At 41.9% G+C, this 25,485-nt stretch overlaps 1 protein-coding gene and 1 pseudogene across 2 annotated transcripts; one reads left to right on the top strand and one right to left on the bottom strand.

Moving 5' to 3' along the window:
• Positions 1-433: 433 nt before the first annotated feature.
• Positions 434-21,640, top strand: WDCP (WD repeat and coiled coil containing). 2 transcript variants are annotated; one of them, XM_055327684.1, is made up of 4 exons: positions 434-513; positions 13,379-15,221; positions 18,423-18,540; positions 19,769-21,640. In XM_055327684.1, the coding sequence occupies exons 2-4, from the start codon at positions 13,398-13,400 to the stop codon at positions 19,894-19,896; spliced, it is 2,070 nt and encodes a 689-aa protein (XP_055183659.1). In that variant the 5' UTR covers positions 434-513; positions 13,379-13,397; the 3' UTR covers positions 19,897-21,640. The 2 variants fall into 2 exon arrangements, with proteins under 2 accessions (XP_055183659.1, XP_055183660.1); XM_055327685.1 differs by lacking the exon at positions 18,423-18,540.
• On the bottom strand, positions 8,094-8,497 carry LOC129511144 (60S ribosomal protein L32-like; annotated as a pseudogene).
• Positions 21,641-25,485: the final 3,845 nt, after the last annotated feature.

Here is a 25,485-nt window from a genome sequence, read left to right as displayed (position 1 = left end):
GCTTCAGTTGAATGCACAATATTTAGGATACGGATAAGTACATTTTTCTGGGGGGGGGGAGATTTTTATCACATTTTAAAGAAGTGATACCATCCTACCTCCTGACCCCATTCCCCGCCCGCCTCCCCCCACCCCCGAAAAAAGTTAAGAAACCGTGTAGACTCTAGGAATCCTGTACTCTTTCTTAGGCTCAGAAAATCGAGGGGAAGTGGGGGAAGGCTCTACCCTTCAGGGAGGGCGAATGTGTGGCTGGTTTACTGTAGATGGAGTTTTACAGAAACTACTACTCCCAGAGATCCATGCAGCGAAGCCCGAGCTTATTGGTCAAAGGGAAGGACCCTCCCCTAACGTGGCACAAGTAAGAGCCAATAGACAGAGGGCATTGTGGGACTTGCCCGGCTACCGCTGTCCTATCAGAAGCCTGGGGGGCGGTGCTTCCGGTCCTCGCTCCGGGCTCGGGGTCCCGCGGCAGCCGGGAGTCTTATTTTCTGTGGGCAGGCAGTAATTCCGAAGGTATTTTGTCTCCGCAGCTGCCCAGCTTAGCTGGTGTCGGGAGGCTGAGGGTGGGCCCGGAGGGAGGTGGAGGGACCGGCGCTTGCTGGGGAGTGGGCTGGGCCCAGGTGTGCCGAGAGGATGGGGAGAAAGGGAGGAGGAGGCGCGCGGGGTCCCCGGCGGCGGAGGAGGACCGCGGTGGGGGGGGGTTAAGGGTTTGATGTGTTCCACGTGACTCGCTAGTGACACTTCTGGGACTAGGTCCCAAGGCAGCCACCCGGGGTGAAGAACGTGCTTTATGCATAAAGAGCCTTATCACAGCGTCACGTACAAGAAGGTAAAGTTGGCTTTAAAGCCTCAAAGCCAGGTATCTCCACAGTGAGGAAAAATTATGCGCCTTCGCGGAGTGGATATGATTAAGCGGCTTCTAAAAATATTTATAGAATTTAAATGGCATGGGAAATCGCTAATATATAAGTGAAAAAGATCGTGATGTGAGATTGGACAGTATGGTTGGAAAATGTAATCATTTTCCATAGAAAAAAAGCCCCAGAGGGATTTTTATTTATTTATTTATTTTTTGCCGTTGGATGAATATGCTTTTTAGGAATTTGCTTTTTTGCCTTTCTCCTGTGTTGACTAAAAAGAAAAAAAGTGTAAAGCACTTGAAATTATTTTATAGTGGAAACACAATAAACAGAAAAACAAGTTGGAGGTTGTGTAACTCTGTTTAAACCTACTGGAGGGGGACCCCTGGGTGGCTCAGCGGTTAGCGCTGCCTTTGGCCCAGGGCATGATCCTGGGGTCCCGGGGTCGAATCCGGCACCGGGCTCCCTGCATGGAGCCTGCTTCTCCCTCTGCCTGTGTCTCTGCCTCCCTTTCTCTGTGTGTCTCTCATGAATGAATGAATGAATGAATGAATAAAATAAAATAAAAAATAACCCTACTGGAAGTGGTCCAGTTCTCCTAAGCGCCTTAATTCTCACCGTGAGTTGTCTTGAAAACAAGAATTAAATGGCCATAGGCTGAGTACCAGGTCCTGGTTCTGGCCTTCTCTTCCCTGAAGTAATAAAACAGTGAACTTTTCTTTCCCTAAAACTCCCTGAAATCTTATAGTCACAAGGATACAGTTAGCATCAGGGACAATTTAAATATTTTTTAATATACAGAATAATTGGGGAACGTCTGAAGGCTATTTTAACTTTTGTCCTCTTGGCTCTGATCTTTCACAGCCAGGGTGTCCACTGCTTTGGTTTTAATTACCTACATTATGACAGTGACTTCCAAACCCTTAACCTCTGACTGCCTAAGGTACATTGCTACCCTATAGATATCTTAGATGAAGCAGGTCTTTTTTTTTTTTTTTAAGATTTTTATTTATTTATTCATGAGAGACACAGAGAGAGAGAGAGGCAGAGACACAGGCAGAGGGAGGAGCAGGCTCCATGCAGAGAGCCCGATGTGGGACTCCATCCCAGGTCTTCAGAATCAGGCCCTGGGCCAAAGGCAGGCACTAAACCACTGAGCCACCAGGGCTGCCCACATGAAGCAGATCTAATACAAAATTTATCACACTGCACACCCTTCCTACCTTTGAAGCACACTCTACCCTATATATCTCTGATTAATGGTTCAACAATTTTTTTAAGATTTTATTTATTTATTCATGAGAGAGGCAGAGACATGGCAGAGGGAGAAGCAGGCTCCTTATGGGGAAACTGATGCGAGACTGGATCCCAGCCCCCTCGGGATCATGACCTGAGCCAAAGGCAGACATTCAACCACCGAGCCACCCAAATGTCCCTCAACAGTTTCTTTTTTTTTAATTAATTAATTTATTTATTTATGATAGTCACAGAGAGAGAGAGAGAGGCAGAGACACAGGCAGAGGGAGAAGCAGGCTCCATCCACCGGGAGCCTGACGTGGGAATCGATCCCTGGTCTCCAGGATTGCGCCCTGGGCCAAAGGCAGGCGCCAAACCGCCAAACCGCTGCGCCACCAGGGATCCCTCCCTCAACAATTTCACGTCTCCTTTCTTCCTCACCACTCTTATCTTACCTGATACCATTATCTGTCCCATTTGCCTTAGAAATATCTCTTGAATCAGGCCCTCTTTCTCTACTGAAGTAGCTACAAACTTGTCTCACTGTGACATTCAAACTATCTCATGCCCCTATTAAACTTATCAGCCTTCTTTCTCAGGTCCATCCTGCACATTATCACATGAATGTATGGTAGTTCTTCCAAATTCCTCAGCAGCCCCTTTATGCTCAGGGAAACAAGGTTGGAAAGGTATGTTGATCTCAAAAAATAGAAGGCCTGAAATACCTTGCTAAGACATTTTGAAGGAACTTTTTTTATATATGTAGACTGTAGAGATAGTATTTAGCAGAAGAACAAAATGACCATAGCTGTAATTTTTTTTTAGATGATTCTGCCCTGGGGCACCTGGATAGCACAGTCATTTCAGCCTCTGACTCTTGATTTGAGCTCAGTCATGATCTCATGGGTCATTGGATCAAGCCCCCTCCCTCAGGGGACCCCCCCCCTGCACTCAGTGAGGAGTCTGCTTGAAAATTCTCTCCCTCTATCCCTACCCCCCATCTCGTGCACATGGAAACACATACACTCTCCCTCTCAAATAAATAAATCTAAAGAACACAAAGATTTTGCCCAATCACATAGAGCATCCAGGCTCTGTGGGAAAAACGAGACTGGTGTCCAGAGGACCTCTCCTTGACCTACCCTACTTAAAAGGGAGAGATGATCAAGACCTGAACTAGCAGTAGAGTACAAAGGTTTGGAACTGAGTTTTGTAATTTTTGTTAGGTTTTTGAGAAAATATGCCAAATTCTTCTTGTTTCTGAGGATGAAAATACTAAAATTGATTCTTCTAAAAATCTCAGTTAAGTTATTATATTTGTTTTTGTCTTATTTACAAATCCTTACCCTATGCTACCCCTGGCCTTATATACCCTCAGTAATATTAGACTGACTTGGGTGGCCTAAAACATATCATATAAATTGCCTTTGATATAATTGGCCCATTAGGAATTTTCTCTGCCTGGGAAAATGTATCATGCATTATTTATCAATAAAAGTCTTTTAAAAGTGCATAAGTAGATATTAGAGGAAAACATATATTATCTTATATAAGACCAGTGAGTTAGAGATGGCAGTTTTCTTCATTAGTAATGACAGGTGACTTATTTCTCCATTTACCAAGCCAGCACAGACCCACTTAATCTGACATCATGTGTGGAAGCATAATAGACCATTCCTTCTTAGTAAAAGGTTCTACAAGCTAGGACAAGGCTAGCAAAGACTATGAGAAATAAGCTGCAGATAAGTTAAAAGCCAATCACCGGGCAGTTTGGTAGAGAACACATTTTTTTTTTTAAATGTTTCTTTATTTAAGAGAAAGCATAAGTGGGAGCAGAGGGAGAGAGAATCTCAAGCAGACTCCTCATTGTGCACAGAGCCTGACAGGCTTGATCCCAGGACCCTGAGATCACCACTTGAGCCGAAACCAAGAGTCAGACGCTTAACCAACTAGCACCCAGGTGCCCAGTAGGGAATACATTTCTGTGGATTTAGAGACTTCTCAACGGCGACTTTTCAAGTTCTGTCTTTGACACTACATACTACTCAGTAAAGAATGGTTAAAAAATGTCCATTGGGTTCTGTGGCATAGATGGCACTGGTGACTTGGTGAAAGCTATTTCAAAAAGGTGGCAATAGGGTCAATTTGGAGTGGGTTAAGAAGAGAGTGGTGAGGAGGTGCCTGGCTGGTTTAGTCAGTGGAGTCTTCGACTCTTGATCTCTGGGTCATGAGTTCAAGCCTCACCTTGGGTGTAGAGATTACTTTTTAAAAAGTGGTGTGGGCAGCCCAGGTGGCTCAGCGGTTTAGCACCACCTTCAGCCCAGGGTGTGATCCTGGAGACCCGGGATCAAGTCCCGTGTAGGGCTCCCTGCATGGAGCCTGCTTCTCCTGCTGCCTGTGTCTCTGCCTCTCTCTCTCTCTCGCTCTCGCTCTCTCGCTCTCTCTCTCTCCTGAATAAATAAAATCTTAAAAAAAAAAAGTGGTGAAAGAATGGACACTGCAAGTTCAGACAATTCTTTGTTTACTAGTAAGATTAAACATCACTATAAATATGTTTATTGATGGGAATCCCTGTGTGGCTTAGCGGTTTAGTGCCTGCCTTCAGCCCAGGGCATGATCCTGGAGTCCCAGGATTGAGTCCCGCATCGGACTCCCTGCATGGAGCTTGCTTCTCCCTCTGCCTATGTCTCTGCCTCTCTCTCTCTCTCTCTGTCTCTCATGAATAAATAAATAGAATCTTTAAAAATAAATAAATCTTCCTTTCAATCACAAAAAGGCCATTTGAATACATGTTTATTATAAAACTTTTTTTTTTTTCAAAAAATACAGAAAAAGAGAGTCCCATCTTAGCTCGTACAACACCCCCACTCCATTTTAATTACCAATCTTGAACACTTTCGGTGTGAATCATTCCTGATTTTTGTCTGCATCTTTTTTTTTTAATTTTTATTTATTTATGATAGTCACAGAGAGAGAGAGAGAGAGAGAGAGAGAGAGAGAGAGAGAGAGAGAGAGAGAGAGGCAGAGACATAGGCAGAGGGAGAAGCAGGCTCCATGCACCGGGAGCCCGATGTGGGATTCGATCCTGGGTGTCCAGGATCACGCCCTAGGCCAAAGGCAGGCGCAGCTGGGTCTCCAGGATCACACCCTAGGCCAAAGGCAGGCGCCAAACTGCTGCGCCACCCAGGGATCCCTTGTCTGCATCTTTATGTAAATATATACAAGTACCCATGTTTAGGGTTTTTTTTTTTTTCCCTCTATAGAAAGAATATAGATGAAAAAAAAACTATTTGAAAACCTTAAAAAGGAGATCCTTTATTTTGTTTGTTTGTTTAAAGATTTTATTTATTTGACAGAGAGAGTGAGTGAGAGAGAGACCACAAGCCTGCGGGAGGGTCAGAGGGAGAGGGAGAAGTCGACTCCATCCTGAGCGGGGAGCCTGATGTGGGGCTCAGTCCATGACCCCAGGATCATGACCTGAGCAGAAAGCAGACGCTTAACTGACTGAACCACCCAGGCGCCCCAAAAGGAGATGCTTTTAAGACATCTTGGATCCTGGACTGCAATAAAAATGTGATCAGTCTGTAAAATAACATGATGTGTTTTGGAATTAGATTTTTGAATTTTATAAGATTTTAATCTTTACATACATTTATGGTATTATTATATATAATTGTTACATAATCTATTTACATTTTTTTAAAGATTTTATTTATTTATGAGAGACAAAGAGAGAGGCAGAGACACAGGGAGAAGCAGGCTCCATGCAGGGAGCCCGACGTGGGACTTGATCCCGGGTCTCCAGGATCACGCCCTGGGCTGAAGGCAGGCTCTAAACCACTGAGCCACCCAGGGATCCCCCATAATCTATTTACAAAAAGGATTTGTGGTACCCATCTAATGTATTGATCGACTCCATGATGAATTGATTCATTTCAGGCTTTCAGTGCATCTTGCATTTTTTTTTTAAGATTTATTTATTTATTCAGAAAGAGAGGGAGAGAGGCAGAGACACAGGCAGAGGGAGAAGCAGGCTCCATGCAAGAAGCCTGACGTGGGACTTGATCCCAGGTCTCTAGGATCACACCTTGGGCTGCAGGCGGTGCTAAACCGCTGCGCCACTGGGGCTGCCCAATCTTGCATGTTTTATTGGCTCTCCCTAATTCATCATAGCATCATAGCATCATAGCAGGGCTACACCCAAAAATTGTGATTACATTAACGTACGCAGGATTAGTAGTAGAGTGCACATTTTTTGTTTACTTGATTCCTGTCACTGTCTTGAAACTTTGAACCGAGAACTGCTATCATAGGCATTGCTATTATTTTCCCTAAATTACTGATTTCTACTATCCTGTTTGTGATCAGGGAAGTTTGAACTAGAGGTGCCCAATAAATGTATTTGAACTGCAGAAATGTCCAAGTGTAAAAACTAGTATTCTACAGAGGCAATCATAAAATGAACCTGTGAGACAAAAGAAAAATCTGGAATTTCATTCCTATTATTAAAGACTTATTAAAACATTATAGTCATTACATCTCAAAGGTTTCACCTTATTTTACAGGAAAAATAATTTCTTAGCAATGCTGGCTCCTGGGTTGTACTTGTGCTCACGATGCAACACAATTTTATTCATTTATTTATTTTTAAATATTTCATTTATTTATTCATGAGAGATAGAGAGAGGCGGAGACACAGGCAGAGGGACAGGCAGGCCCCATGCCCAACGTGGGACTCGATCCTGGGTCTCCAGGGTCAGGCCCTGGGCCGAAGGCAGGCACCAAACCACTGAGCAACCCAGGCGTCCACAACACAATTTTATTTTATTTTATTTATTTATTTTTTTAATAAATTTTTATTTATTTATGATAGTCACAGAGAGAGAGAGGGGTAGAGACACAGGCAGAGGGAGAAGCAGGCTCCATGCACCAGGAGCCCAACGTGGGATTCGATCCCGGGTCTCCAGGATCGCGCCCTGGGCCAAAGGCAGGCGCCAAACCGCTGCGCCACCCAGGGATCCCCACAACACAATTTTAATGCTAAAAAACCATCTCCTTTCAGCTGGGATTGTGGAGGTGCAAGATATTTTGGGTATCTCATTTTTATTTAACACTTTTTTCCTTCATTCTCTTTTTCATTATGTCTGGACAGAAAAATGATTCATCAGGAATTTTGGAGATTTTTTTACCTCATGAAAACTTGTGACAAGTTCACTGTCTGCCTTTAATTCCTTCTCAGAACTGGTGAATATTCCCACTTAGGGTGTTTTATTAAAAGACCCATGGCTAAATAAATTTAAAAACTAAAAGTTAGAAGCACCTGGCCGGGTCAGTTGGTGGAGCATGTGACTCTTCATCTTGGGGTTGTGAGTTCAAGCCCCTTGTTGGTTGTAGAGATTACTTGTTAAAAAATCTTAAAAAAAGAAAACTCTAAAAGTTAAACACAGTTTTTAACATTTTTTGTTTAATGAATACCAATATAATGAATACGTTTACAAATATTAGAATTAATTTCTATTACTGTGCTTTATATTTTTATTTAAATTTCATAACATTGGGCAGCCCCGGTGGCTCAGCAGTTTAGCACTGCCTTCAGCCCAGGGCCTGATCCTGGAGACCCGGGATCAAGTCCCACGTCAGGCTCCTTGCATGGAGCCTGCTTCTCCCTCTGCCTGTGTCTCTGATTCTCTGTCTTGCTCTTTCTGTGTCTCTCATGAATAAATAAATAAAAATAAAATATTTAAAAAAATTTTCATAAATGTTGGGGCAACTAGGTGAGTCAGTTGGTTGAGAGTCTAATTGGAGATTTCAGCTCAGGTCATGATCTTATGGGTCATGGGATGGAGCCCTGCCTTGGGCTCTGTGCCCAGCAGGGAGTCTGCTTGAGATTCTCTTTCCCTCTCTCTCTGCCCCCATCCTCTCTCTCTCTCTCTCTCTCTCTCTCTTTTTGTAGTTTTATGGTTGTATTAACACAAATATGACATGCATATAAGCTGTCTATTCATTTTCTTCCCCACGCAGCCTGGCATTGGGATTGGTGAATCTGATGGCCAGCTGGGCTGTCCTTTCCACAATAGCTTCATGGTTCTTGGAGGATACATTGTAAGCAATCTCTGCACAATAAGATTTGTTGCATATCAGCAGCACTTCAAGCTCCTTGACATTGTGGACTAGGAACTTCCAGAAGCCACTGGGCAGCATGTGCTTTGTTTTCTTGTTGCTCCCATAACCAATGTTGGGCATCAAGATCTGGCCCTTGAATCTTCCACATACCCTGTTGTCAGTGCCTCTGGGTTTCCGCCAGTTGCGCTTAATTTTGATATATCTGTCTGGTGCCGGATGAACTTCTTGATCCTCTTTTTAATGATCTTGGGCTGTATCAGAGGTCTGAGGATAGCCATGAGGCCTTCAAGAAAGAGACAGAGATGGTGTCAAGCAGTCCCAACAATAGATGGCTGCCACCTCTGCAGGCAGCGGTGAGGAAAAGAGCCCCATCCTTTCTAAATAAATAAATCTAAAAGAATAAATTTCATAAACATCTTTTGGTCAAAAAAATATAATATTTTTCTTTAAGTTATCTAGCTAATGTACTCTTTGTTAACGACTATGTGAAAGTTCTTAATTGTTTTTGTCTGAAAATCAGTCTTGCACATTTATTGTTGCAACATTTTATTCCTGCAGCCAGTATTTTATATATATATGTGTATATATATATATATATATATATATATATACATATATATATATATTTGAACTCACTGATAGAATTTTGAAATAGGATTTACCTGAGGCGATTTTTTTTTTTTTGGCCTTTTAGATAAAGATTGCTTGTCATGTTTATCTATATTTGAAAATGAATACTCATCTTTGAGATAAGTTAGAATGTCCAACTTATTCTCGTTACTGCCTTATTCTCATCTGACCTTATGTATCTTAGATATGTGTGAACTCACCATCCAGGGATGCTAGAAATGACGTTAGAGCTTAGGCTGTTCAGTTTTCCAAAGCCAACTTTTTTTTTTTTTAAGATTTTATTTACTTATTCATGAGAGACACAGAAAGAGAGGCAGAGACATCGGCAGAGGGAGAAGCAGGCTCCCTGCAAGGAGCCCAATGCGGGACTTGATCCCAGACCCTGGGATCACACGCTGAGTCAAAGGTAGACTTTCATCCACTGAGCCAGGAGTCCCTCCGAAGCCAACTTTTAGTGCATCTGAACTTGAAGCTCACTAAAGCAACGTAGGCCAGGTTCTGTACATAAGGTGATTCAAGGAAAGATTTTCATACTGTGGCACTGATAGAGTCTCTGCATTATTATAATCACTAGAAATAAAGATTCCACCCCCACCCCCGGAACTACTCTAGGAAGAAACATTTCATTGTTATGAAATCCTACATTAGTTTTTATAAAATGTTGAAATTATATCATACAAATATATGATTTATTAACATTATTTTTTAAAAAATTTAGGGATGCCTGAGTGGCTCAGCAGTTGAGCATCTGCCTTTGGCTCAGGGAGTGATCCCAGAGTCCTAGGATCGAGTCCTGCATCAGGCTTCCTGCATAGAGCCTGCTTCTCCTCTGACTATGTCTCTATCTGTCATGAATAAAATCTTTAAAAATTTTTTTTAAATTTTAAACATTTTTAAAAGATTTAATTTATTTATCTGAGAGAGAGTGAACAAGAGTGAGAGAGAGAGAGCACGAGCTGGAGTAGGGGCAGAAGGAGAGGGAGAAGGCCCTCCGCTGAGCAGGGAGCCCCATATGGGGGCTTGATTCTGAGACTCCAGGATCAGGACCTGAATCCAAGGCAGCTGCTTAAGGGGCTGGGCCACCCAGGCACCCCTATTAACATAGTTTGATTGTTTGTCCTCATGGTTTAAATGACAGTATGAGTTCTTTAAGACCTGGGAACTTGTCCTAATATGTATGGTTGGTTAACCTTTTTTTTTTTTTTAAATCATACAGAAAATGAGAAATGCTGGTATATGTCTGTATTAGGACTCTATGGCCCAGTAGGGGAGGGAAATAGCTCTTAATATATATCCCCCATTGTTTTGATTGTTAGGAAGAGGCTGGATTATTTAACAGACTTGGAAAGAACGTCCAATGCAGTACAAAGAGATTTACTGACAGTATTATAAGAGCCTAAAGCAACAAACAAAACTGATGACAACACAACCCCTGGTGATACCATGACCCAATTGGAAACTCCTTTTATGATGTAATGAATACAGAGCAATCCATCTGAAAGTACTTGCCAGCACTTATGAAATGTGCTAGGAACTGACAGGCAAAGAAGCTTAGTTCCTACTCTCAAGGCCTTTGTGTGTGAGTTGTGAATTGAGAGCTAGGACATGAAAGAGGGACTGATGATCACAAGTAATAAACTGAAGATGTCACAGGAATGCTTTGGACTGTAAGGGCTATAGGAATTAGGAGGAAAGGGCAGCCCCGGTGACGTAGCGGTTTAGCGCCTCCTGCAGCCCAGGGCGTGATCCTGGAGACCCTGAATGGAGTCCCACGTCAGGCTCTCTGTATGGAGCCTGCTTCTCCCTCTGCCTGTGTCTCTGCCTCTCTCTCTCTCTCTCTCTGTCTGTCTCTATGAATAAATAAATAAAATCTTTAAAAAAAAAAAAGGAATTAGGAGGAAAGTATCACCTTTGTAGGATGATTCAGGAAGACTTCTCGGAGGAGGTGGTATTTAAGCCGGGCCTTCAATTCACCTGTCATTTATTACATGTTTTGAATGGGCCAGGCATTGTTAACTATAAAGATGAATAAATAGAAGTAAGACTTGGGGGGTAAGTATGTCCACACTTGGGGCTTGGGGGGTAAGTATGTCCACACTTGGGGTTTGAATGCCCAACCGAAGAGTTCAGATGTGATCCTGTCAGCCAGTGCTGTCCATCAGAACTTTCTTAACTGATGGAAATGTTCCATCCTGCCTTGTCCAATATGAGAGCCACTAAGCCACATGTGACTTTCAACCACTTCAAAAAAGGGCTAGTGTGACTGAGAAGCTGGATTTTTTTAAATTTTTAATTAAATTTACAAAGCATACATGGTTAGTAGCTACTCTATTGAATAGCACAGCTCCAGGCAGTGGATAACATCTGCTGATTTTTAAGCTGATAAATGATATTCCTAAAAGGACCTTTTAAGGTAGGTCTTGCACAGATGGACTAGAGAAAGACAAGTGGGGGAACCACACTAGAGGAGATTTTTGCAGTCATCTGGGCTTGAGGTGACAGTGATGTGATTCAGGATGATGCTGGTAGGAATGACAAGGACTGGATTCCCAAAGAGTTCTAAGAACTAATAGGACTTGGTGACTAACTGAGAGTACAGGAGATGAGTTTTTAGCCTGGGTGAATATGAGAACGGTGATATCCATTAAGGAGCTGCTGTTGATGGGGATCCCTGGGTGGCTCAGCGGTTTAGTGCCTGCCCCTTCGACCCAGGGCCTGATCCTGGAGATCAGGGATCGAGTCCCACATCAGGCTCCCTGCATGGAGCCTGCTTCTCCCTCTGCCTGTGTCTCTGCCTCTCTCTCTCTCTCTCTCTCTCTCTGTGTGTGTCTCTCTCATAAATAAATAAATAAAATCTTAAAAAAAAAAAGGAGCTGCTGTTGAGAACAAAAAAGCCTTTTTTTTTTTTTTTTAATGCACATCCAGTTTGAAGTCAGTGTGGGCAGGGCTAATATCAGCCATCATGTGAAGCCTAACAAATCTTCGAATAGCATTGCAGCTCAGCAAAGGAGCCAGGAGAAGAGATGCAGATGTGGGACACCTGGGTGGCTCAGCGGTTGAGCATCTGCCTTCAACTCAGGTCATGATCCTGGGGTCCTGAGATTGAGTCCCGCATTAGGCTCCTTGCACAGGGAGCTTTCTTCTCCCTCTGCCTGTGTCTCTGCCTCTGTGTGTCTCTCATTAATAAATAAAAATCTTTAAAAAGAAAAAGCCATCTTGAAGGGAGTTAAGGAAATAAGTACCAATAAAATCAGGGATGTAATATCAATTAATGTGATTTGGCAGTGAAAGAACAGAAACTGGATGGTGAAAGAGGTCTTTCTCGGGTTTTGTTTTTAGAGAGAGCGAGAAAGGGAGAGCATGAGTGAAGTAGGGGCAGAGGATAAAGGAGAGAGAGAATCCTCATACACACTCCCCAGTGAGTGTGGAGCCCAGTGTGGGGCTCAATCTCACAACCCTGAGATTGTGACCTGAGCTGAAATCAAGAGTTGGATGCTTAACCAACTGAACCACGCAGGCATCCCTCAATTTTTTATTTTGAAAACTTTTTTAGATTTAAAGTCCTGTGAATACGGGGATCCCCAGGTGGCTCAGTGGTTTAGTGCCTGCCTTCTGCCCAGGGCATGATCCTGGAGTCCTGGGATCGAGTCCCACATCGGGCTCCCTGCTTGGAGCCTGCTTCTCCCTGTGCCGGCTTCTTCCTGTGCCTGTGTCTCTGCCTGTCTCTCTCTGTGTCTTTCATGAATAAATAAATAAAATCATTAAAAAATAAAAATAAAGTACCATGAATACCAATATAGCCTCAATCTAGATTCAAGAATTATTAACATTTTGCTACATCTATTTGATCTTTCTGCGTTTCTATATAAAATGTATGGAGTTTGGTGTTTTTGTTTTTTTGCAAAACCAATTGAAAGCAAATTGTAGGCATCATCTCATTTTACCCCAAATACTTAAGCATCATATTTAAATGGTAAGGACCTTCTCCTACATAACCGCAATACCATGGTCACACTTAAGAAAATGAATAACTCTACTATATCTTCTAATATCCATTGCATATTCATATTTCTCTAATTATAAAAATATCAGGGATCCCTGGGTGGCTCAATGGTTTGGCGCCTGCCTTTGGCCCAGGGTGTGATCCTGGAGTCCTGGGATCAAGTCCCACGTTGCATTCCCTGCATGGAGCCTGCTTCTCCCTCTGCCTGTGTCTCTGCTCTCTCTCCCTCTCCTTCTCTCTCTTTCTGTCTCTCGTGAATAAAATCTTTAAAAAAAAATTATAAAAATAACTATTTTTTATAGAAAATGTTATTTCCTCAATTCAAGAGCCAATTAAAGTTTACAAATTGTGTTTGCTTGTTATGGCTCAGTAGTGACTTTTAACCTGTCACATTCCTTTGTCCTTTTATCTCCTTGAAACATTGACGTGTGAAAGGCCTAAGACAATTTGTCTTGTAAAATGTCCTATGTTTTGGATTTGTCTGATTATATTCTCCCACTAAAACTTTCCTTTTTACTGATTTCAGACAACCTGTATCCAAAAGGATGGAGTTGGGAGAAGGAAGACTTCTCAGGACAGGGATGAATGCATTGTACCAGGCAGTACACCCAGTTCATGGCCTGGTCTGGACTGACGGGAATCAGGTAGTCCTAACTGATTTACAGCTTCACAGTGGAGAGGCCAAGTTTGGGGACTCCAAGGTCATCGGACAGTTTGAACATGTATATGGGGTGTCCTGGGCCCCGCCTGGTGTAGCTGACATGGCTGCTCTACTCGCTGTCCAGCACAAGAAGCATGTCATTGTGTGGCAGCTGTGTCCCAGCAGTACGGAGACGATCAAATGGGTGATGTCTTGGATCTGTGAGATTAGACAGTCACTCCCTGTCCTTCCCCAGGGCTGTGTGTGGCATCCAAAGAGTGCTGTCCTGGCTGTATTGACTGCACAGCATGTGTCAGTCTTCCCAAGTGTTCACTGTGACGGCTCCAGGGTGAAAGTGGACATTGACACCCAGGGCCTCATTCACTGTGCCTGTTGGACCCAGGATGGCCGGAGGCTGGTGGTGGCATCTGGTAGCAGCCTGCATTCCTATATTTGGGACAGTGCTCAGAAGACTCTCCACAGGTGCTCCTTCCATCCTGTGTTTGATGTGGACAGCCATGTGCGCTCCCTTAGTGCCACTGTGAACTCACAGGTCGCTATAGCCACTGAGCTTCCACTAGATAAGATTTGTGGCTTAAATGCATCCGAAACCTTTGCCATTCCACCTGGTGGTGAAGACACTCATTTGTGTACTTCACCAGTTACTGAGGAAGTACCCACTGGGGATGAGGGAGCAGTTGCTTCTGAAACAAATTTTGAAACATCAGTGTCTCCTGTTTCTTCCTCTTCAGATCCTCTAGATCTAACTCATATACATTTCAATACAGCTACGCCTGAGAGTAGTTCTCTTATTTGCCTAAGAAAAAAGGACTTCTTGACAGGAACTGGCCTGGATTCTTCACATTTGGTCCTTGTGACCTTTGAGAAAGAGGTCACCCAGACCAAAAAAGTCACCATTCCCGGCATTCTGGCTCCTGATCTAATAGCTTTTAATCTTAAAGCACAGGTGGTGGCAGTGGCTTCCAATACTTACAATATAATTTTTATCTATTCTGTCATTCCATCGTTCACACCAAACATCCAGCAAATTCAATTAGAGAGAAATGAAAAGCCAAAAGGTTTATGTTTCCTGACAGATAAGTTATTATTAATTTTGGTAGGAAGACAAAAATCCACTGATTCAGCATTTCTTCCTTCTTCAAAGACTGATCAGTATATCATTCATTTGATTGTTAGAGAAGTAACATTGGAAGAACTTCCAGTCACATCGAGTGAAAACCAGAGTGGATACTCTACTTTCAGCACTCCGTTAAATAAAACAGACAGAAAAAAACTAATTGAAAGTCTTTCCCCAGATTTTTGTTACCAAAACAGAGGGCTCTTAACAGCTAAAGGCAGCAGGCAAAGTGGAAAGCCTGAAAGAACCCTTATTAAAGAAATCAAAAGTCCTCCAACCAGTGTCTGTGATGGCTTCATCACTCTTAAAACTCTAGATGCTGAGCCTGTTAATGGCTCAGTATCACTGCCCAGATCCAGGAGCACACCCAACCACACCCTAAATCCGGAACCTCCTAATTTGCTTCCAAGAAAGAACTTACCAAGGGAAAAGGAAATTTACCAGCTGTCTAAGGAAATGGAAATTTTATCTAGGACCCTGACTGAAGTACAGCGATGTCTTTCTGAACTCACAGATGCTCTACATCGTGAGAAGTCCTCTCCTGTGTATCCGCTCTCTCAGGATCTGCCCTATGTGCACATCACTTATCAGGTAACTTCTTTGAGGAGCTACCACTGTACGTAAAAGCTCCTGCAGCCAGTGGGTACTGGTAAGAAAAATGCATTGATGAGGAAGATGGTGTTCTAGCTGAACTTCACTGAACTGGGCATGTTACATTACAGGCAAGTTGTTATACCTCTCTGGGTTGGTTGGCTGCCAACCAGATGGGCACACATGCCAGCATACACTGTGATTATATCACATGCGTGGTATAAAATATGAATGAGTGTACTCATCCTGGCAATTTATATTTAGAAAAAAAAAAGAATTTTCCTTATGTGGTATTTCACTGTGGGAAACTTTTCCTTATGCAGAGAGAAAGGTTAGGTTGATTTTAAAAAGTTTAATGGGGATCCCTGGGTGGCACAGCGGTTTGGCACCTGCCTTTGGCCCAGGGCGTGATCCTGGAGACCCAGGATCGAATCCCACGTCGGGCTCCCGGTGCATGGAGCCTGCTTCTCCCTCTGCCTGTGTCTCTGCCTCTCTCTCTCTCACTGTGTGCCTATCGTAAATAAATAAAAATTCAAAAAAAAATATTTTAAAAAAATAAATAAATAAAAATAAATAAAAAGTTTAATGCATCTGCAAACATACAGTATTACACAAATGGGACTATATCTTATCTGTTTTTATCATAAACATTTTTTCTTTCCCCATTGAACTTGACCCTGCCCCCCACCATTATCCGCTTTAACCCACGGCTTAATGTGGCTCCCTCCACTATTTTAGGTCATACTCATATAATCTTACACACTTCTTTATATACATAGGTCTATAGATGTGGGAGAGGTTGTCATTGTTTTTACAAAACGGGGTCCTAGGCTACATTCTTGGTGCTGAGAGTGCACTGTTGATGTAGCTGGTCCCATGCTGGTGGATATTCACATTGCCTTTGGCTTCTTCACTGTGTCTTCAGTCACTCCAAGTCGTGCTATAGTAGTACTCTTCTGTGTATCTATTTGTACTCCTACTTTTATTTCTGTTGGGTTGGTTCCCAGAAGTGGAAGTGCTAATTTGAAGAGTATATATATGTTTCTACTTTTAACAGAGCTACCAGATTGCCTCTCAGAGATTTTGTACTTAATGTATCCTCACATACCCATCCTCAACCTATGGGACTGTCCTTTCCCTCAAATCCTCATCAGTCTGATAAGTGTGAAGTGCTTTTTTCACTTTTATTCCTTTGTTTTTCCTTTACTATTAGTGAATTTGAGTATGTCTTCATGGTGTTTGGCAAATTAAGGATTAATTGCCTATTGCTTATTTTTTTCCTATTGAGCTATCAGTTTATAAGAGGTTTTTTGTATATTATAGAAATTAATAAAAAAAAGAAATTAATGTACATGTAATAGTCTAGATTCTCGTACTATTTTATTATATTAGTTTTTACATTGAAGTTTTTAATCTTTCATTAAATTTTGGTGTATGGCCCACTTTTATTTTCTGAGAGATAACCAGTTGTGCTGGCAGCGTTATTAAAAGTCCATCTTTGGGACACCTGGCTGGCTCAGTATATGGAATACGCAGCCGTTGATCTCAGGATCTTGAGTTCAAGCCCTACATTGGGCATAGAGCTTTCTTTCTTTTTATTTTTTTAAGATTTTATTTATTTATTCATGAGAGACAGAGAATGAGAGGCAGAGACATAGTCAGAGGGAGAAGCAGGCTCCCCGCACAAGGAGCTGATACGGTTTGTGATTCCAGATTCCGGGATCGAGTCCCACATCGGGCTCCCGGCGAGGAGCCTACTTCTCCCTCTGCCTATGTCTCTGCCTCTCTCTCTCTCTGTGTGTCTCTCATGAATAAATAAATAAATCTTAAAAAAAATAAAAAAAATAAATTCATCTTTAATCCCACTGAACTTGATCTACCACCACATTTGTCATCTATAAATTTATATATTGGGATCTAATTCTCTGGGTTCTCCATACTCTAACTACTATAATGCTGACCTCTTGTCTAGAACTTTACCAATATCACACTCATTTGATAACTGTGGACTTCTATATCTTCATTTTAAGATATTTGTAGAAAGTTGTTATCGAATCATTGATAAATAATATATAAACTCTTATTTAACAGTGATCAAGGGCAGCCTGGGTGGCTCAGCGGTTTAGCGCTGCCTTCAGTCCAGGGCCTGATCCTGGAGACCTAGGATCGAGTCCCATGTCGGGCTCCCTGCATGGAGCCTGCTTCTCCCTCTGCCTGTGTCTCTGCCTCTCTCTCTCTCTCTCTCTCTCTCTCTCTCTGTGTCTCTCATGAATAAATAAATAAAATCTTAAAAAAAAAAAAAGATGAAGAAGAGGTATTTTAGTTTTTTCTTAAAATTTACTACTGTTTAATATATAGGTTTGTGTTAATTTTTTAAATTATTTTTTACAGATTTTACTCCGTTATTTGAGACAGAAAAAGAGAGAGAGAGAGCATGAGCGTGGGGGGGAGGCGGGGAGGGAGAAAGACAGACTCCTTACTGAGCTGGGAGCCTGATGTAGTGCTCCATCCCAGAACCCAGAGATTATGACTTGAGCTGAAAGCAGACACTTAACCATCTGAGCCATCCCAGTGCCCTTTGGATGTGGTTTTTAAAGGAACCAAAAAATAGTTTAAAGCTGGATTAAAATTTTTTTTATTATGAAAAATCTCTAACATATATTTTTACTATGGAAAAATTATAAACATAAATAAAGACTACATAATGAACTCCTTTTTATATCTGGCATCTGGATTTAACAGTTGTTAGCATTGAGATACCTGGGTGGCTCAATAGTTGAGTGTCTGCCTTTGGCTCAGGGCATGATCCTGGGGTTCTGGGATCGAGTCCCACATCAGGCTCCTCTAGAGGAGTCTGGTTCTCCCTCCCTATGTCTCTGCCTCTCTCTTCTCTGTCTCTCATGAGTAGATAAATAAAATCTGTAAAGCAAAACAAAACAGTTGTTAGGATTTTGTCATAGTTGCTTTTTAAAAATTTCCTAAAATATTTTAAGTAGGAATGTCATGGTGATCTAACCCATAAATATTTTGTGATCTAATCCTTTTGTTGTATTAAATAATGTAGCCCAAAGCTCCTTATTTATAACTGGTCCAGTTATAGTGATAATATTTTTAAAAACTACTTATACATTCTATTCTTAAGAAATGTTAACTCTGTTGCTTCTGCAGTCAGTTTAACAACTTTTATTTTTATATTTGAAGAAATCTTATAATGTAGGTCCTGGTGTTGAAAAAAGAGCCATTCTCCTCTGCAATGGCAAACTAAGGCTCAGTACAGTCCAGCAGACTTTCGGCCTCTCTCTTATTGAAATGCTTCATGGTAGGTAGAATTGAGAAATTGGCTGTACCCCTCACCAACCTCCTTCTACCATCTATTTTGTAACTTTCACTGATAATGAAGATGAAGTATATGAACCATTCAGTGATTCACTAGATAGTGAATTCTTGTTCATTGCCTACAGTATACCCACGTCTATTATAGGTGCCAAAAAAACATGGAAAATATGGGTTCTACCCTTAAGAAACTTAAAACTTAACAGCCTAGCTGGAAGACCTAAATGTACACATGAAAAAAAACAAAACAATGTATAACAACTGCAAAGGAGTGACATAAAACCTCATATATACCTGTGGCACTAAACAAAGATCATAGCAGCATTGCAAAATATTTCTTAAAGGAGTTGTCATTTTAATATACAACAATCACGGGAATGTGAAGGGCATCCCTAAATGCCAGTGGACTGAGCCATATGCCCCTTCCATCAGATACACAGCATGGTGGTGTTTTATGCCTCATTCTTCTAATGGTAGCCACCACATTGAACATGAAATCGGTTTCATTTTTTCCTCCCTTGAACATTGTAGCGCCAGCACTTTTTTGTTTTGACACATGTGTTTGTGATGTGACTTAATAATTGTCATTTGTCCTGGGTGGGGTTAATACTCCATTCTGGGTGCGCCATATTTTCTTTGACCTTTAAGTGGTTTCCAGTTTTCAGCATCATACATAGCACTGATAAAAATGTCTCTGGATGTTTTACAGGCTGTTTTTAAGCCACTGGTCCTAGGTTTCCCCAGAACAAACCATTCAGGGGTTTCTGGACCATTCTTGTCTAGCAAGTAGTCAGTTCAGCATGCTTAGATGTCTAGAGGTTGGTATGGATCTAAAGAATAAAGGTTCCTCCAGAGAGTAGCTATTTCTACCTTCACATAGTTTCTGGAGAAACTGCTAAAGAACGTGTAGATAGGGATACTCCACACAAACCCTAACACGTGTGTGCATAGCACTGAGTAATACATGCCTCTCTCCTGGTTAAAAATGGATGTCCTCTAGCTATGCCTACGTCATCATTACCCACTCCTGCCATATAACCTCACCCTCCGTAGTACTGTCCTTCAGTCTCCCCATCCTCTTCTTGGTCTTATGATGATCAGTTCAATATTATCAACTACTCTATTCCTACCCTCAAAAAAATTTTTGTCTTTATTTTTCTTTATAGAATAAGATGAGATAGCCTAAATTGCCTATGTGTTTATTTTCCTTGCAGACTCACACTGGATCCTTCTCTGTGCTGATAGCGAAGGCTTCATCCCATTAACTTTCACGGCCACTCAGGAAATAACCATCAGAGATGGCAGCACAAATGTCTTCACAGACTCTGTCTCAGAGTCTTAATCCTGCTCCTTCTCTTGAAGCCTTTAAAGACCTGACTGTCCAGAGTCCAGATGCCACTGGCTGACCTGCCCGTTGAGGCAGCACTGCCTGATACTTATTTGTGGAGTATTTGCTGCATACATAGCTTTTCAGATGAGGCCATTACAGACGAGATCTCTTTTCCGCCAGGGACTCTCCTCAGCTGGGGTTGGCGCTGTCGCTCAGCGAGGAAGCACCTGCCACCGTTGGCTGTTTTTCCCCCCTTTTCCCCGCCCCGGGCTGAAGCTCACTGCTCTGGAGCAGAGCTCAGTCTTTGTTAGATGGCTCAAAAAGTGGTTGTTTATGTATTCGTGACTGTGTGGTTTTGTCTAAGGGCAAAATTCCCAGAACAAAACAGTATTATGGTGCCATATGGATTGTGTTTTATGGTTTCTCTGAGGCTTTCTGTCCCTTGCCCAAAACTGTTAAAGCTGTCTTAGAAGCACTTAAAAGGTACTTTAGCATTGTTATAGATCATTTCCTTGGCTTAAAGATGAGAATGAGAGGTACTGGAGAACATATGCTCCAACATATCCTCCTTACCCCAAACCAGCAGGAATCAGCAGAGCTCAAAAGAAGACAAAAAAATTAAGTGGACTTCTGTTCCCAGAATAGGCAGTCGTTCTGATGTGGCCTGGACCTGCCAGGATCTAAACCTAACTCAACCAGCTTCCTTAAAAAATTCTGGCTAACCAAGGTCCAGATACTCCTAAAAAGTAGCCCCAGGCAAATTTCAGATGAACTATCAAGTGCTTTGACCCCTGTGGACCCTACTTGAGCATGTGCTGATGTTAACGGTACAACGCCAAACTCTGGTGCAGTCTAGGGCATGATTACGTGCTGTCACTACTCCTGATTTTCTCCCTAGAATGCCCCCCCGCCCCCCAGTTTTAGGATCATAAAAATGTCCTATTTTTGTCCAGTAGTTAGCTCCCTAAGTTAAATTGTCACTTTAATTTTGATGTTCTCAAGTCTTAGAGACCAGCATAGTCTATGAGAGAACATAGTTCAGAGAATTGGAAATTTCACTCAATCTGAGGTAAGTCAAAAGTACCACCTTATTTTAATTATGGGCAAAAGTGCCGAGTTAGTAAAGTGGAAAGAGCCCTGATTGCAACTTCAGATAGACACGCCACTTCTCGAACAGAATCATATATTTCAGTGACGGCAGCATGACAAATTGATGAGTGTGTGGCTACTCAGGGTACATCTGCAGATAAATTGTTTCAGCCGAGGTTCCATTAGCACATATGCATCTTTTTGCCCCCTTTCCTTGAAAATTATCTGGAAAAAAAACGACTCCATACCCTTGGGGACTCCTGTCTGTCTGTTACCATTTATGAAGATGGAGCTGGAATAGGAAAGAAGTGAGGGCACATTTTGTGGTTCAGATGCATTAGGCAGCTGCTGGGATAATGGAAGTGGAGGCCGTTGGTCTGTAATCAGGTGCCTGAGAGCAGTGGCCGAGGACAGTCTTGAGGCCTGGTTCTGTCTGCAAAGGAAGTGTCTGGGCAGGATGAAAGACGATTATAAAGCCTGAGGGGCCTGGGGACCAGGCAGTAAGATCAGTGCGGGTGCCTCAAGGTACAGGTAATAGCCACCATTTCCCTGGTCAGTCCTGTGAATGAGTCAATAAAATCACTAATGGTTGTTGTGGCCGTTGTGAATGTTCTGATGTTATTTTTTCTGTGATTATCGCTGGTATAAAGACAATTTCTTGATTTTATGTTTGTGTATATTGTCTCTATTTCTTCTGGTGGACAGTCTGGCACATAAATTAGGTATTCTGGGGATCCCTGGGTGGCGCAGCGGTTTGGTGCCTGCCTTTGGCCCAGGGCACGATCCTGGAGACCCGGGATCGAGTCCCATGTCGGGCTCCCGGTGCATGGAGCCTGCTTCTCACTCTGCCTGTGTCTCTGCCTCTCTCTCTCTCTCTCTGTCTCTCTCTGTGACTATCATAAATAAATAAAAATTAAAAAAAAATTAGGTATTTCTTTACAACAAATGTGATTCCGTGACAACTCTCATACAAAAGACATTTCCTTGGCCTCTGCTATTATTATAGTCATTGGAGCTATAGAAGAAAATCCAGTATTTGCTGGCTTTGGAAACAAGGACAGAAGAGCTATAATCTTTTAAGTATTGTTTAATGTTCTGTTGAGAATATTTTGCATAAGGAAAGACGTTATTTACAAATCTCATTTGGTACCCAAATTTTTCTGAATTTTGTATGGGTATATTATTTGATGCACACAATACATATAAAGGCTTAATTTATTTTTATTTATATATTTTTAAAATATTTTATTTATTTATTCATGAGAGACATAGAGAGGCAGAGGGAGAAGCAGGCTCCATGCAGGGAGCTCGACGTGGGACTCAATCCTGTGATTCCAGGATCACACCCTAGGCCAAAGGCAGCCGCTCAACCACTGAACCACCCAGGAGTCCCAGAAAGGCTTAATTAAAAAAAAAAAAAAGTTATTTATTTATTTTTTTTTTTTTAAAGTTTTTTAAATTGGAGAACACAAGCAGGGAGAGAGGCAGTGAAAGTGAAAAGCAGACTTCCTGCTGAGCTGGAAGCCTGGACCCTGGGATTATGACCTGAGCCAAAGGCAGATGCTTAACCAACTGAGCCATCCAGGCAGCCCAGGAAGGCTTACTAATAAAATGAGCCACTTACCACCTAATTTAAGAATCAGAAAGTTGGGCAGCCCAGGTGGCTCAGCGGTTTAGTGCCATCTTCAGCCCAGGACTTGATCCTGGAGACCCCAGGATCAAGTCCCATGTCAGGCTCCCCTGCATGGAGCCTGCTTCTCCCTCTGCCTGTATCTCTGCACCTCTCTCTCTTTCTCTCTCTCTCTCTCATGAATAATTAAAATATTTAAAAAAAAAAGGAATCAGAAAGTTGCTAGAAACCATTCTGGATCCTTCTCCGTAGAGATAACTCCACCCCAAGGGAACTAATCTCTTGATTATTGTAATGATCATTCATTCTTTTTTTTTTTAAGATTTTATTTATTCATGAGACACACACAGGCAGAGAGAGAAGCAGGCTGCATGCAGGAGCCCAATGTGGGACTCTATCCAATGTGGGACTCATCCAGGACAAAGGGGTCACGCCCTGGGCCAGAGGGAGGCGCTCAACTGCTGAGCCACCCAGGTGTCCCCATTCCTTTCTTTTTTTTTTGCCACAACCACCTATGTACATTGGCCTAAACAATATAGTGTTTATATCCCCTTATTTTTGAGCTTTATACAATAGTGTGATATTGCATATAGTCCTCTGCAACTTAATGCTTTTCTCTCAGTATTGTTTCTTTTTTTTTTTTTTAAAGATTTTATTTATTTATTCATGAGAGACACACACAGAGAGAGAGAGAGGCACAGAGACACAGGCAGAGGGAGAAGCAGGCTCCATGCAAGGAGCCCGATGTGGGACTCAATCCTGGGTCCCCAGGATCACACCCCAGGCTGCAGGCGGCGCTAAACCACTGTGCCACCGGGGCTGCCCTCAGTATTGTTTCTAAGAACCATGCTTATTACATGTTTGTTCTGTTATTTTCACTGTTTGGAGTTACTGTAATATATCCATTTCCTGTTGTGCATATTTGCACTGTTGCCTGGTTTTATTTTTTGTGATTATAAACAATATTACCTGGAATTTTTTTAAAGATTATTTATTTATTTATTGAGAGTGAGAGCGAGAGCAGGAGCGGGATGAGAGGTAGAGGTAAAAGCAGACTTCCCACCCAGCAGGGAGCCTGATGCAGGGCTCAATCCCGGGACTTTGGGATCCTGACCTGAGCCACTCAGGTGCCTGTGCCTTGAATATTCTTGCTACGTATGTCCCATCCTGTTTGAGAAGTCTCTAGGGTCTTTTTTTTTTTAAGATTTTATTTATTTATTTTGAGAGAGAGAGAGAGAGAGTGTGTGTGTGTGTGTGTGTGTACATTCAGGCACCCATGTGAATGGGGAGAGCAGAGGGAGAGAGAATCCCAAGCACACTCCTTGCTGAGCACAGAGCTGATGCAGGGCTTGATTCTGTGACCTTGAGATCATAATCTGAGCCAAAATCAGGAGTCCCTGGAGCACAGGAGGTGTGTAAATTCAAATTAGTTTCCCAGGTGGTCATATCCATCTTCACTCCCCACAGTGATGTATCAGAACTCCTATTGTCCTACATGTCCAAGGCTTCTTAACTTATGACATTGTAGTGGTTTTAAATGGTTTCTCATTGTGATCCTAGTTTTTATTTCCAGACCACCAGTGAAATTGAGCATCTTTCATGTGTTTATTGACCATTTGAGTTTTCTTTTCTGCAGAATCCTTGTTTTGCCTCCATTTCTATTGGATTATCTTTCTCTTGAGTTGTAGAGATTCTTTATATCCTAGATGTTGTTAATATATGTGGCTAACATCTTCACCCTGTTGTGTCTTGGCTTTTCTCTTTATGGTGTATTTTGTTGAACAAACTTAATCTTAAGGAAGTCACATTTGGGACACCTGGGTGGCTCAGTGGTTGAGTGTCTGCCTTCGGCTCAGGGCATGATCCCAAGATGCCAGATCGAGTCCCGCATCAAGTCCCGCATTGGGCTCCTTGCGGGAAGCCTGCTTTCTCCCTCTGCCTGTGTCTCTCATGAATAAATAAATAAAATCTGCCTCTCTCTCTCTCAAATGTGTCTCTCATTAATAAATAAATAAAATCATTTAAAAAAGGAAGTCACATTTATCTTTCCTTTTATGAAAGTTTTGCCTTTCACATTTATTTCTTTAATCAACATTCTGTTGGATACTTCAGGGGAACCCTCTAAGTTTTCTCTCTGTGTAGCTCACTCACTCCTGTCCAATAGTCTGTCCTGCAAACTCTAGCCACTTTGGTCTCTCCTAACGCAGCTTAGCTTAGAGTACTCTGGGCCCCAAATGGTTCTCTTCACTGTCATCTGGAAACTCTCAAGGCAATAAGCTGGGATAATTGTAAGACTCACCTCATTTGTTTCCCATCTTTCAGAGATTCCTCCTTTGTTGCTTCATATCCAACGTCTTGAAAACTATTGTTTCATATATTCTCTCCAGTTTTTTGGGTCTTCTTTTCATTGCTTCAGCTGAGAGGCTAGGTCTGGTCTCTACTATTCCATCATGGCCAAAAGTCCTTCCACATCCTGTTTATTTGCTTCTAGGTATTTTATATTTTTTTTGTTGCTACTGTTTAAAAATTAGGCTTTATAATTGTTGCTGGCATATATAAATGTAACTTGTTAGTTTTATGTCCACCTATCTGGCTATACTCCTTTATTCTAATACTTTATCTGTAGATTCCTTTGGGTTTTCTGTGTAATCATATCATTTACAAATAATGACAATTTTGTTCCATCCTTTCTAATTCATCTGCTACAAAGTGTTGAGTAGAAGCAGTGATAGTGGGTATTTTTATTCCTGATTTTAAAGGGATTATTTCACCATTAAGAATGATGTTTACTATAGGTTTTTGGTAGATACCGTTTTTCAGGTTTAAAATTTTCTTTAAAAAAAAAAGATTTTATTTATTTATTCATAGAGACAGAGAGAGAG

Source organism: Nyctereutes procyonoides, unplaced genomic scaffold (assembly GCF_905146905.1).
Source record: "Nyctereutes procyonoides isolate TBG_1078 unplaced genomic scaffold, NYPRO_anot_genome, whole genome shotgun sequence".
NCBI classification, from domain to species: domain Eukaryota; kingdom Metazoa; phylum Chordata; class Mammalia; order Carnivora; family Canidae; genus Nyctereutes; species Nyctereutes procyonoides.
The sequence above is the reverse complement of the archived record's forward strand: the minus strand, read 5'-3'. Positions and strand labels throughout refer to the sequence as shown.